Below are 13,367 nucleotides of genomic sequence, written 5' to 3'. Positions count from 1 at the left end.
TGTCTTTATTATGTATTTATGTTCAGCTAATTCTTAGGTAGCCTAGCCAATAAACCCAGTACTTTGATTCTGTTTCAAGCATTAGAGCTTCTTTCTGCATGTTTAATTTATGTAAAATATAATATTTTGATTATAAAAAGTTTAGTATTCTAGTCTTCTTAAAGACATTGTTCTGGGTAAAAGACGCTGACAAGTAACAGTAACACAGCTAAACACAGCTAGCAGTGAGCTTTTGGTATCTTGGCAACGCCATGACGTATCGCTGCCTTTGAAGTGCGTCTCAAATGTTGTTTGGTTGCAGATACCTTCCTCACAAAAGTGCCTTCAAAGGCACTGACTTATGAGACAGCACAAGCAGCAAGGCGTCGAGACAGCTGCCTTTAGTTTCGTACACAGCCTCAGTTTAAAACATTAGGCACACTTGAGCCTGTATACTTAAGCCTATCGTGTCTAGCTACAGTTAATTTGGTTTTACTTCTTACGGGACCCACCAAACCTGCCTACTGAAATTTTTGTCACTACTGAAATAATACATTTTAATTAATTAATTTAGAAAAGGTAGGTTATTAGACCCACATTAGGCAGTGTGTCTTCTTGTAAGCTTAATAAATGACTTTTCCTCTTTAAATTTGTTTACAGTGAACGTAAGATAGTCATTAAAAAAATGAATAAAAAGGCAGCAAGATAATGTAAAATAAAAAAATATATATTTATACAGATATAAAGTTAACTCCTGCTTAGTAATATTTGTGAAAAACTACAGGGGTAAATCCCACAAAAATATGTAAAAATAGTATTTATTGGTATGCAGTTGAGCGAAAGTTTGAATACCCCCAGTCAAATGACATCTAAAAGAAAATACATAAATGCATCAGATTTAAATGTCATTTTTCTGCAATTTTAGTGGACAGTTTACATTTATTTGCTGGCTTATTTTTTAATTTGCTGTGTAACATATTGGTAAAAAATAAACTGTAATATGTGCAATAACGTTTACACAGGCCACATTTTCTGTTTTATTTTCCAATACTGTTTGGAAAATAAACAGTAATTATGTATTAAAATGTCCAGAAGTGTGCTCTCTATACAAATCATATGTCATTTGACCAGGGACACCCACACTTTTGCGTACTAATGTATGGATCACATCAGTTAGACTTTCCATCACGGGACCCCAAATCTGAGCTGTCAAAAAATATTGCATTAGCTGCAAATTTTGCTTCACATGTCTTGGAAGAACTTAAGTCTTTATGGAAAATCTGTCCTCTTAATGGCCACCTTGGCAACCTTGTTATACCCAGTCATACAATACCAGGCTCCCCTCTCTTTGAGTAAAGAAGAGGCCTATAAAATCAAAACTACAAGTCACATTTCAACAACATATTTGAGATCACTGATAAAATCTGACAAAAAAACGTAAATACATAATTACTGGCACTTGGCTCGAGTAGTGAACAAAAAAATGCTTGTTCTGGCTATTGTGCATGCACATATTTCCACAAAGAGGGAGACTTTTCCTGCCTGCAACTTAAACAGCAAGCTGATTGGCTTATTTCATTGAGGGAAAGGACTTTTTTGTAAGTAGACACCATGTTATAACGTGTCTGGAGGAACCTAGCTAGCGCATGGAATTAGCAATGGCTGTATTGGGAGGATATTGGGTAAAAATGCAAGAAACATGATCATGACAAATATAGAACTGGTACTGTATCTACAACTTAACAAATAACAACTCATTAGTTGACCCTTCATTATTTCACAAAGAAGGCATTTATATGCCAGCCCATGATGAAGTTCAGGTGTATTGGTAAAAATGGCAAGAAGAAACACCAGGATCGTAAATATGCTGGGCCCATGCTGAAAACTCATTATATTCACACTGCCCAGTTCCCTAATGTCCACTGTAGCAAGATGGTCACCCAGCTGAACCTGAAGGCGGGTCGATTTCTGAGTATTCCGAGCTAATGATCTTTCAGTGGTTTGTTCAGCTCACCAATTTTCTACAGCACGCTTTCGCTTATGAGCATCAATGAAAATAGATAGCTTCCCACCTTCCTGTGACAGCTGTATTAATGGAGCTAGTTGGTCCACTTCTCCACAACGTAGTGGACTATTAAAGCACTCTTTCTTTCTCTCTCTCTCCTTTTTCTCGTCCCTAACACTTTCCTTTATAAATGGTTGAGGGGATTTCTGCATATTTTGAATGGACCACAAATCAACTGCTTTAGCAGTGGATGAGAACGTGCTACGCATACACATGGCATATTTTCCGTCCATCCTCTCACTGAATGACTTCATATGCAGCATCGAATGAAAGCTGTACTGAATTTATTTGGGTGGCTTTTTTAAATTCAGTTTTTAGATTTATTTTTAGATTATATGTTTCAATGCATGCAGCATGAAGACGTTTAATGATAGGCAGCATCAGCTGAAAGCTGTGTAGAATTCAGAGTGTGTAATATATGTTTAAATGTATGCAGTGCTAAATGAAAGCTGTATAGGTTATTTTGAGCACCATTTAGAGATTTTTAAATGTATGCACAATAAAGATTCAGCGTTTCGTCTGAAATCAAAGGTATTAATAGGATGTTTGCCCCCTTTTGCTGCAGTAACAGTCTCTACTCTTCTGGGAAGACCTTAAATTAGATGTTGGAATGTTGCTTTGGTGATTTGATTGCATTCATCCACACTTGGATGATTAGTTCTGGATCACAAAAACCACTCCAACTAATTCCAAAGGTATTGGATGGAACTCCATCACTAGAGAACACAGTTCCACTGTTCTACAGCCCAAAGCTGGTGGGCTTTAAAAGCCTTTAGCCAGTGCTTGGCATTAGACATGGTGACCTAGACTTGACCACGAGTTTAAGGTTCTTTATATTTTTTTCATTTGTGGGTATGTCTCTCTCTCTCTCTCTCTCTCTCTCTCTCTCTCTCGCTCTGTAGGTTTGGTCGAGTTTGCACCCAGAGTGTGAATATATATTTCAGTTGGAGAGAGAGGAGCAGCGGTGTCAGAGAGAAATTGCTGAGCATGCAAACCTCAGCGCCACAGGTAAAACACTTTTCAGCTTCAGTTTTAGTTATAAAGAGTTATAAAGTGCTAGTTAGGAAGTTATAAAGTATAAAGCTAGTTATAAAGTAATAAAGTGCTAGTTAGCACAGTCATAAATTTCTGACCTCACAACATTTCTTTAGGAAATTAGTCTGTTTGCCAAAGAAACCAGGCCGCCACCATTTTGTTCATTTTGTCTTGGAACTCCTGGTTTGGCAACAGCAACTGTGTAGAGTCTGGAGTATCACTGAAGAGGAGTTTAATTTGTATTTTAAAAAATGAAATGTTTTACTTTATATTTGTTCAGCAGTTTTTGCACATATTAATTGTATTGATTTATACTGTTTTGGAGTTCCTAGCATGTTTACTGTTCATCAGTTAACCCCTTAGTAACATTTTGAGCAATAAAAACTAAGTAGAAGGTAATAAATAAATGGCTATGTTTTGTTAATAGGAATGATTAAAGGGCATTTTAAGACACATTAGCTTGTATCTAACATAGCAAAGGGTACCATCTGCATTCCACAGCCCAATATAAGTGGCCCTATAGCAGGTAGCCTCTCTTTCTCCACAGCCTGGCTATCCTCTGGATCAGTGCCACAGCAAGCCTGCTCCCCTCTTAAGAGTGCCTGCAGTGACCCACACAGTCACGCTTTCCCGCTTCATTTACTTACTGTGGTATAGAAATTTACCTAAATCGCAGTATTCCCTGCTGCTGGCTACAATTACAGACTGTAGTCCATCTGTATTCTATGTAAAATATATTAGCCCCCTTTACCTCATTCACCAAAAATCAGGACCACCACAATACCACTACTGCAGTACTGAGAATGATCTACCACCTAAATAATAACCACAAGTTAGATGTACATAATAAAGTAAGTTAATGTAATGGTGTAAACAACACACCAAGCATGTTTTTGGGTTTGAAAATAGCTGGGCAGTTTGACATTGGCCAAAAAATGAATGCATATCCAAAGATGTGTGTGGATAATCCCTTACCATAATCTCCTTATAGCAATTAACCAAATTAAATTAACTCTATTCAATTTTGCTCATTATTAATACGTGCTGGTTCCACTGAATAATCTGTCAGACTTAACTTTTGTTACATTATTCATTTGATGTCATTATTTTGAAACATTCTCTTGCAGTAGCTTTCAGTGGTTCAGGAAAATCACAGTCTTTGGCAGGCTCACTTGGCACGGTAAAACTCACTTTATTTATGTGTGTGAGTGGAGTGCATAAAATGGAATGACAGAAGAGCTGCCACCAATCCCTGACCACAGCAGAATGCTAACATTACAGCGCAACAGCTTTGAATATCCGTCATGCTGCTGTTTACCTGCTTACACATTCTATCAGTGCATATGGTTATATAATTATATGTGTGTGTGTGTGTGTATGTTTGTGTGCATAGGCTGTCCCCCAGTATGGGACTCTGTAGTGTGCTGGCCGATGGCAGCAGTTGGAGAAACTGTGCACTCCCCCTGTCCTGCTGTCTTCTCTCTCTTCAGCAACAACACAGGTACAGCGACTCCATTACCACATTCAGCAAAAACAGGCTACATACAAGCAGATTATCAAGCATTATTCAAAACCACATAACAGTGTAACATCAATTCAACAGTATAGCCTCTTTTTGCAGGCCCCTAGTGGCCATTCTTCTGGCTAAATGCAAATCGACTCGTATATTTTTTACTAAAATAATGAAACAATATATTTTTACCCTGTTGTCAGATTAACTAGGACACTGTTGGCTGTTTGGGACACTGTTGTGTGTGTGAAGTGTTGTGACTCTATGTCTCCTTCAAAGACATCAAAAAGCTCTTAAAAATACCTTGAAAAATATGTATTATTTTCACAAGTTGAAAATTAGGGGTTAGGGTTTGGGACAGCCACCTCCCAATAGAACATGCCCTATAAATGATGATTTTATATACATTTAGCTTATTACTATCTCAATTAATGCCTTGGGTTTAAATCGATCATAACATGACTAAAATGTTATGGTCTAATGTAAAAATCTAAGGTCTAAATACTTAAATGTTTTTTAAATAGTTTTTTTTTTCTACTGAAGACATGGAAATTCTACACAGTCCAAAAAGAGATCAACAACTATACTTCATCCACAACCAGGTAATCAATAATATTATCTGCCCATTCTGGGTTGTTGTGTATTTTGTGCTCTCAAAGGAACTGTCAAAGAATAAAACCCTTTCACACACCACCTGCATCCAGTTAATCAGTAACTGCGCACCACCCGCAACCATCTAATCAATGCTGTCATGTCCCCACACTGCAGGGTTTCTTTCATTTTCACAGGAAGTAAGAAAACTAACAGAAAATAAAAATAAGGCTCTTTGAGACTTTGGTGTCTGCTGGAGAAGATTCAAAGGTTTAAAGTGCCCAGAGGATGCTCCTGAATATCAGAAACACACAAAAAGCAAACCAAGGCATGTCCCCCTGCAGACACATTCACTATTCCCTGAACAGTGACAGGGCTGGACATGTTGGGGAAAAAAGGAGGATGAAACTGAGGGCCACCAGAAATATGTGCATTCATTCCTTTCAAAGCTAGGCATACTCACACACACATGGAGACTGATCTTAGTGTACAGCACTCAGCTCACTCACTCACTCACACACACACACACACACACACACACTCACACACAGTGTACAGCTGTCAGTGGAATAAAAGGAGAAGATGGGGCAGCCCTCCCATTTTTTCAGCTTTTGTGATTTTTGTCGTCTTTCTTATCAAGACAACAGCTGCATGTCTGTGTCGGTGCATTTGACTAATTAGCCTATTCAGTAGTGCTTTGTACAGTTCAGTAACTCAATAACGCTTTGTAAGGTATACATTGTTCCAAAGCAGCTTTGAAGAAATCCAGGTCCAACCTCCTAATGAGCAAGCCAAGGCCAGGTAAATCCTCCCTAAGCCTACATGCATTGACAAGAAAAGACAGGAAAACAACTGCGCAAAGCAGCTTTTATCAAACAACAATTTAGCCAGCCAGTTAATTTAGCCCCACCTGTAACCAATTACTAAGCCACTTCAAGCCACACACATAAAATCAAACAGCAAATAGCTACTTTTACATGTACACCAGTGGAGCTACACATGTAACCAACCAGCACATTCCCACCAGCCATCTTTAAACCAGTGGCTGATTGGCAAATGTAGCTGATCTGCCCTGATGTATTGTCTGAAGTTTGCTTCTGGCAAATGTAGCTGACAAGTAGTTGTTTCATACACACCAACCACGTCAACATATTACCAGAAACCGTTGTTGAATTGTCAAAGAATCGCAAATTAGTGTGCTTTTCTGACACTGTATGTACATTATCTGTTATCTATAAAAAGGGACAAAAGTATGTGCAAAATACACTACAGATGGCTGCTACTACTGTGATTTGCTGTGCAATATATTTTTGTTCATTTTTATAGATAACAGTGTGTCATTCAATGTCAGAAAACACAAAAGCTCCATTAGTACTCTGTCCTGCTCATTTTAGTGTCATTCACTTTAATTCAAACATTAATTCAAACTTTAATTGAAACATTAAAGATTGTTTGGTGCAAAACGATAATAAATTAGTATTAATAGTAATAACAATAATAATAAATTGTATTTATATATAGCTTATTCTCCAAGAGGTCAAACAATGCAAACAATATAAAGACAAATGTGTACAGATAAAAAACAAATGCAGACACAGATAATTCGTACAATAATTTATTATAAGTGATACCATATGACTGCGATGGACCAAGGTGTATCCTGCCTTCCACCCAATGACAGCTGGGATAGGCTCCAGCACCCCACCGCGACCCAGAACGATGAGCGGTTTAGATGATGGATGGATACCATATGAAATAATAACTATCTTACAACAGTACTGTCGCTGTCACAACAAAACCTCGTATTTCCAAGATGGTAACTTTACAAGAGAAGGAAAAACTTTCTTAACTCCTCAAATAGCCAGTGCCAACCGGAGAGCCCAAAGTTTTATTACACTGTTGCCTACAATTACAGACTGTCCATCTGTGGCCAGTCAGTTTTCTCTGTATAATGTGTCCACTACTTAATACCTGCAAGGTAGAAGTTCCTAATAAAGTGACCAGTGAGTGTACAGAGATAATGTAAATACACCAAGATCTTTTGCAAATATGTACTTTATTGGTCCTGCATGGGAAATTTGTCATTTTGCTGCCTAACTGTGCCCAATCTGGGAGCAGCACAGCGTCACCAGTAGAGCAGCACTGCCCAGGGCAGTGGAGGTTATCAGTCGTGGGATTTGAACCTGCAACCTTCCAGTTGAAGGCTCACGTCACCTACTGCTAGGCCAGCAGCCACCCCCACAAATACCTGGGCAGTTTTATGTTTATGCCAAAAAAATTAATGCATACTTTTTTGACCTTCTTATCACAGTCAATTAACTACTTAAATGGCCAGGGCCTGCCGGAACGCCCAAAGTTTCATTACACATTTCTATAACCTAAGAATAGCTCAGCCAGTTTGAAGTCCCTTTAGTTCTGAACAATAAGCCTTAGTATGTAATAAGCCTAGGATTTTAAGAGGTTAACTTTAAATGAAACAACTCATTGGAACAAGATATACATGTAATTTTGGATTGTTTGTATTTCTCTTCTCACACTTTGTGAAAAGCAGAAGGCATTTTCAGATTCTGGGAAAAAAAAACAAACATGCAATTCAAGGCTTTGTTTCAACAGCAACATTGTGCATCCTTAAAAAGCTAAGTTTGAAGTAGAGACTTAAAAAAATTCAGATTGTCTGCTGCTTTGTTTCTGACAGGTAGCTGATTTCACAGGTGTAGAATGATGTCCGGTCTCCAATGAATCCAGAGTTGAAGACCTCTGCTATGGACGAACCATTTTTGGTTCCCTAATAAACCTTTCATTGAACAGTTATTCGAAGAATGATGTTTGTAAATGAGTGAAAAAGTGAAGAAGCTTTTAAAGTTTAAGAACCTCTAAATAATGTCAAGGGTTCATACTAATTAAAGATTTTTGGTATAGCCATAAGTCCAAAAGAACCATTCATGAACTTTTATTTTTATATCATTATCCCTCGCTGAGAAACTATTAATCAATAAACAAATGCACCTGCAATCAGTAGCCTCTCATCTTCTCGTTGCATCACACAATTACTCAGTGATGAGGAGATGAAGTGGTCCCAGATGCTCAGCGAGCATTTTTCAGTTCAAAACAATCATAGTGTTGTATATGTTGATTCAATTGGAGATTAAAGCACCAAAAGAAAAGATTCTGCTTTCAATAAGATCATTCAGGTAAATGAAGGGAATGGCAGCTGATTACCGCTGCTTATTGGCTTCTCTTTATCTGCTCTCAGCTCATTTGCCCCTTTGTTTCCCCACTGCAGAAACATTATTCTTTAGGGAAAATGGCTTGCTCTTATGAAAATTAGCATGGCCCAGTTCCATTTCCACAAACATTAAAACATCTCTCACTTGCCATGTCCACATGGGAATAGCCATGCTGAGGGGATCTTCAAATCATGTTTTTCTGATCTTTACTCACAGATCTACCTATTGTAGAAAACATCCGCCTACAGTGCTTTTTGCCCAATTTTGAGTTATTTTAATTGCATGACAATGTAATAAAGTGGTATCCTGTGGTCATAATATGGAGAAATGACTGTCATATGTGGAACTGACTGTTCTTTTAAAAAGACTTAAAAATCTTTATATTAAATAAAAAAATTTTAAGGTCATGAAATGTCTGATTTTTCTGTTATTTATTGCTCTTAGAGGTATTACATTCTAAGGTGATGCTTAAAAAGTTGAAAAGAGTCATCATGTATAAGACTGTGCATGTTCATGTATTGGCATCAGCAGATATGGTACTGTCCAAAAATCTAAAACCACCTTTCATTCATTTCTTCAGTCAAAATGTCCATTAAGTACAAGTTACTCATCTTTTCAGTGTCAGGAAAAAAGTGGAATCAAATTGCAGAAACATTAAACTTACACAGATGCCTCAACAATTAAATATAACATTTTTCAGTATTTATCATGTTCACCATTTTATTTATTTTATTTTATTGTACATCTTTATTACAGCTTCCATTCTTTTCATTAGACTTGCTTTCGGTTTCTCAAAGAAATCTTCAGGGATATTTTACCACACCTCCAAACGTCAGTCTTAGAAGTCGGTTGCATTTTCTGCTTCTCATGATCCAAGTATTCTCAATCACATTCAGTGATATTGAAGTCTGGACTCTGGGTTGGCCAGTCCATTATTCTAAAACCACCAGCAGCTTGTTTGTTTGGTTTTGATGTATGAAAAAGAGTGAGCAGTTAGTGGAACATTGAGAAGATGGCTACCAAGCTACATGTCATGCATATACTGTATCAAAGCAAATATCAATATTTGATTTTAAACCATTCTCTTTTTAAAAAAGTATGAAGACATTAATGCATGTCATATTTGAGTTTGTTTCCGTAGATGTGCAGTAGAAGTAGTTTTATTTTTCATTTGTTGAGGTCGTAAAAACGTACCAATTAACGTATCAAAATGTACGGAGTTTGATTTCAAAACTCATGCAAAGAGTTCTAATAGGATTTTAATATAAAATGCCTGCTTAAAAGAGGCCCAGGGGCAATAAAAGCCTCTAGACATTTGGCAAATCAATTTTGAACAGAGTGAATTCCAAACCTAAGTTATATTGCAGTACCAGTTGCCCAACCAAAAAGCACATGCTAGAGTTTGACTGGAGAGTTTTTGACTGAATTTTAGGACATATCAAACCAATAAGAGCTTATATGAATCATATATTTGAAAGAGATTTGCTCATTTTGAGTGTTGGAATGTGTACAGCATTCTTCACTGATCAAGGGCCAGTTTAGCATTAGCTTTTTACATGTGTTCATGTTAGGATATGAGCAAAGAAGTTTGATTTAAGACCAGCATCCATGTATGTATAACCAATTTTTTAACCTTTAACATTTGACTCATGGTCCTACAGGTACAGTGAGTCGTAACTGCACCAGTGCAGGCTGGTCACACCCTTTTCCCCCGTACCATGAGGCCTGCAGCGTGGAGGACGAAATCCCAGAGGTCGGTGCAGCAGACTATACATTCTCATCCCTGATTCCCTCATTCAGGATCTGTCTGATTATATCTGTCCATCGTATTCGGAAACTTTAAAGGGCCCGTACATAGTTTTGCATTCTTAAAATGATACCAATGTAAAAAGTAAATTTCAAGGGAACTATTAAATACAAAAAATGGACCTAGGCATAAGCCTAAAGTAAAGGCGCTTGTGTTCTTCAAATCTGTCATTGTTGTTTTTAAAGCATTTTTGAGTGCATATGATGATTTTTCTGGGCAGATCAATGCAATAGTGGGATGTTTTGATAAATGAGGCAAGACTAAACCATATGTGACTTCAAGAGGTTTAGAAACAAAGAGCTACAGAGAATTTTAAAAAGATCTTATAATGATCATTGAATGGATTTCATACATAATTTCAGTGTGACCTTTAAGATCATCAGTAAATCTCTTTTGTTTTCTCAGTAGAATGTTGGCTGTGCTATTATCATCAGCTGTCTGAGTTTTTCTTCCTGAGAAATTAGAGTCAAATAGCAGCTAATCAACTGCAGTTGTAATGGGAATTTGGACTTGTTAATTCAGAACTATGCTTTGAGTTTGACATGATCATTTAATTATGATTTTTTTTGTTACCTTGTGCTTTGAATACTTGGCGTGTTGCCAATTCCTGTTTTTCAGTCTCTTGTGCTTAATCTCATAATGGACAGATGGGATAAAAAAACACACAATTGTTCATTTGTTTGTTCATTCTTTCACTCAGTCATTTGATAATTCATTTAGTGGTTAATTCAGTCATTAATTAGAGCGACACAGTACAGTCCATAGCTAATTCCAAGGGAAATTGTTTTGACTCTGTATTGCAGAACATTGGATTTGAGAATGAATGTGATGTTAAAGTGCAGAATATCAAATACCATCCAAAAGTTGACATATTAATAATTGTTATTCAGTGATAACTTATTCATCATCATCAATGGAATCCCAGACAACCCTGTCCCCTGCAACTTCCTCCAACTCATTCCAGGGGACCCTGAGCTGCTCCCAGGCCAACTGGGAGATATAATCCCTCTAGCGGGTCCTAGGGCAACCTCAGGGTCTCATCCCAGTCAGTCATGCCAGGAGGCATCCTAATCAAATCCCCAAACCGTCTCAACTTGCTTCTCTCAATGTGGGGGAGTAGTGGCTCTACTTTGAGCTCCTCCCGGATGACCAAGCTCTTCACCCTATCAAGTAGAGTGTAGCTCACCACCCTGCGAAGAAAGCTCATTTCCGCCGCTTGTATCTGTGATCTCATTCTTATGGTCATTACCCAAAGCTCAAGACCATAGGTGAGGGTGAGGATGTAGACCGACTGGTAAACAGAGAGCTTTGCTTTATGGCTCAGCTCCCTCTTCACCACTATAGTCCGGTACAATGACCGTATTACTGCTGCCGCCTCTCCCAGCCTGCGGCCAATCTCACGATCCCTCTTCCTATCACTCATGAACAAGACCCTGAGATACTTAAACTCCTCCACCTGGGGCAGGTCCTCTCCCCTTACCTGGAGTGGGCATGAAATCCTTTTCCAGGCTAGGACCATGGACTTAGACATGGAGGTGCTGATCCACATACCAACCGCTTCACACTCAGCACCTGTGATAACTTATACAGTGTAGATTAAAAATATTACACACTAGACACAAAAATGCTGTGATGTGAATAAACCGTCATTGGGCTGATGGTTTATTCACAATTTAAAGTATTTTGGGAACAACAGGAACTTATGTTGAATGAAAAATAGTAAAGGTTGTTAAACAGTAAACTGTAATTGCCTATTATAGTCAATTCTTCTCACAAAATTACTATGAATAGCTATTTGCTATTTTATTAGCTGTGATCACTGCTTTTCAAATATGAGACGTTATATAGTCATTTCATTATAAGCAGTCATTTTATTATAAGTTCATTCTCAGTGTTATACTGCTTTCTCAATTATTATGAAATGCTGCTTAAAGCTACGCTTGGTTTTATCTAAAACATGATTATACCATCTCGCTTGATTAGAGTGCATGCAGTATGCTGTAAATAAAATGAAGTTTAATTTAAATTCATGTTGCCCTTTTCTTCCCCTGAACCTCTGTACTCCAAATATCTGTGCACGGACCACATTATATATCTTTGAACACTATATACACTTTATACACTACTGAACAGTTTAAATTCATCTTGGAACACCAGTGTTTTGTCTTCAGTGGTGTTCCAGGTTGTCTGTTATTGCTAAACTCGTAAATAAATTCTTGCATTTTTAAAACAAACATTTTAAAATATAGACCAAACTGCTGAGAAAAATGGCCAGAAAAAAACTAAATAGTTAATTGTCCATTTACTTTTGGTTTACAAAAATGCTAGAAGGAGGGTTTTTTTCATTTTAATCCAGTGTGCTATAGTACAGAACCAGCAACAGTTGCACTGTACTGTACTGTAATTGCTTTTCTGTGTCACTCATTCATTCACTTGTTCACTTATTCATTCTGTGAGAATGCTTTGATTTGTTTGTAATTGGTAGTCGTCTTTGCCCTAGGAGTCATATTTTGCTACAGTAAGATTGATCTACTCCATCGGCTATGGAGCCTCCCTCTTCTCCCTCACCGTTGCCGTGGTAATCCTGGTCTTCTTCAGGTACTTGTGCCTTCTGCTCTTACAATAATCTTGGTGAACTGTGCTGCAAATGTTCTCTTATTATAGTTCTGACCCATTCAAACAGTCTCTGGTTCATGGAAGAACAGTCTTACGTCTTCAGTCTGCTCGTTTTCCTTTGATGAGGCACCTTTTCTCTTTTGTTTTTATTTAAATATATTAGCTTTTCTGACCTGTGTGTTAAATGCAGACTCAATCAGTACTCATTGCAAACGCAGCAGAGGGCCACTGCTAACTGTATTTGAATGCAGCCGAACTGCATCGACATCGAGGCAAATCTGATAACACATGGTCGACTGAAAAGAGCAAATTAATTACCAGCATTCCACCATTCACAGCCAGACTCCTCCGAGATAGACAGAGCCATTACAAGATGTGATTGCCATTTAACTGACAAAGAGGAAACAGACGGTGGCCTTTTCCTGGCTAGCATATCAGACAAAAGTATTGCAGCGCAAAATTTGCACATACGGGTGAGGTTTGTTTCCACAGGGCAAACATGCTTATTTAAACATGGATAATTGCTCTAAATGTGGT

General features: G+C 37.8%; 1 protein-coding gene across 1 annotated transcript in view; it reads left to right on the top strand.

Annotated features, from left to right (window-relative positions):
• The window catches only part of ghrhrl (growth hormone releasing hormone receptor, like), a 52,275-nt gene that overhangs the window by 17,635 nt on the left and 21,273 nt on the right, over nucleotides 1–13,367 (top strand). Inside the window, exons 2-5 of the mRNA XM_036592130.1 lie at nucleotides 2,947–3,052; nucleotides 4,473–4,580; nucleotides 10,069–10,160; nucleotides 12,715–12,812. Of these exons, the coding sequence (XP_036448023.1) occupies nucleotides 2,947–3,052; nucleotides 4,473–4,580; nucleotides 10,069–10,160; nucleotides 12,715–12,812 (404 nt within the window). The remainder of the gene's footprint in view (nucleotides 1–2,946; nucleotides 3,053–4,472; nucleotides 4,581–10,068; nucleotides 10,161–12,714; nucleotides 12,813–13,367) is intronic.

This window comes from Colossoma macropomum, unplaced genomic scaffold, assembly GCF_904425465.1.
Source record: "Colossoma macropomum unplaced genomic scaffold, Colossoma_macropomum, whole genome shotgun sequence".
Classification (NCBI taxonomy): Eukaryota; Metazoa; Chordata; class Actinopteri; order Characiformes; family Serrasalmidae; genus Colossoma; species Colossoma macropomum.
The sequence above is the reverse complement of the archived record's forward strand: the minus strand, read 5'-3'. Positions and strand labels throughout refer to the sequence as shown.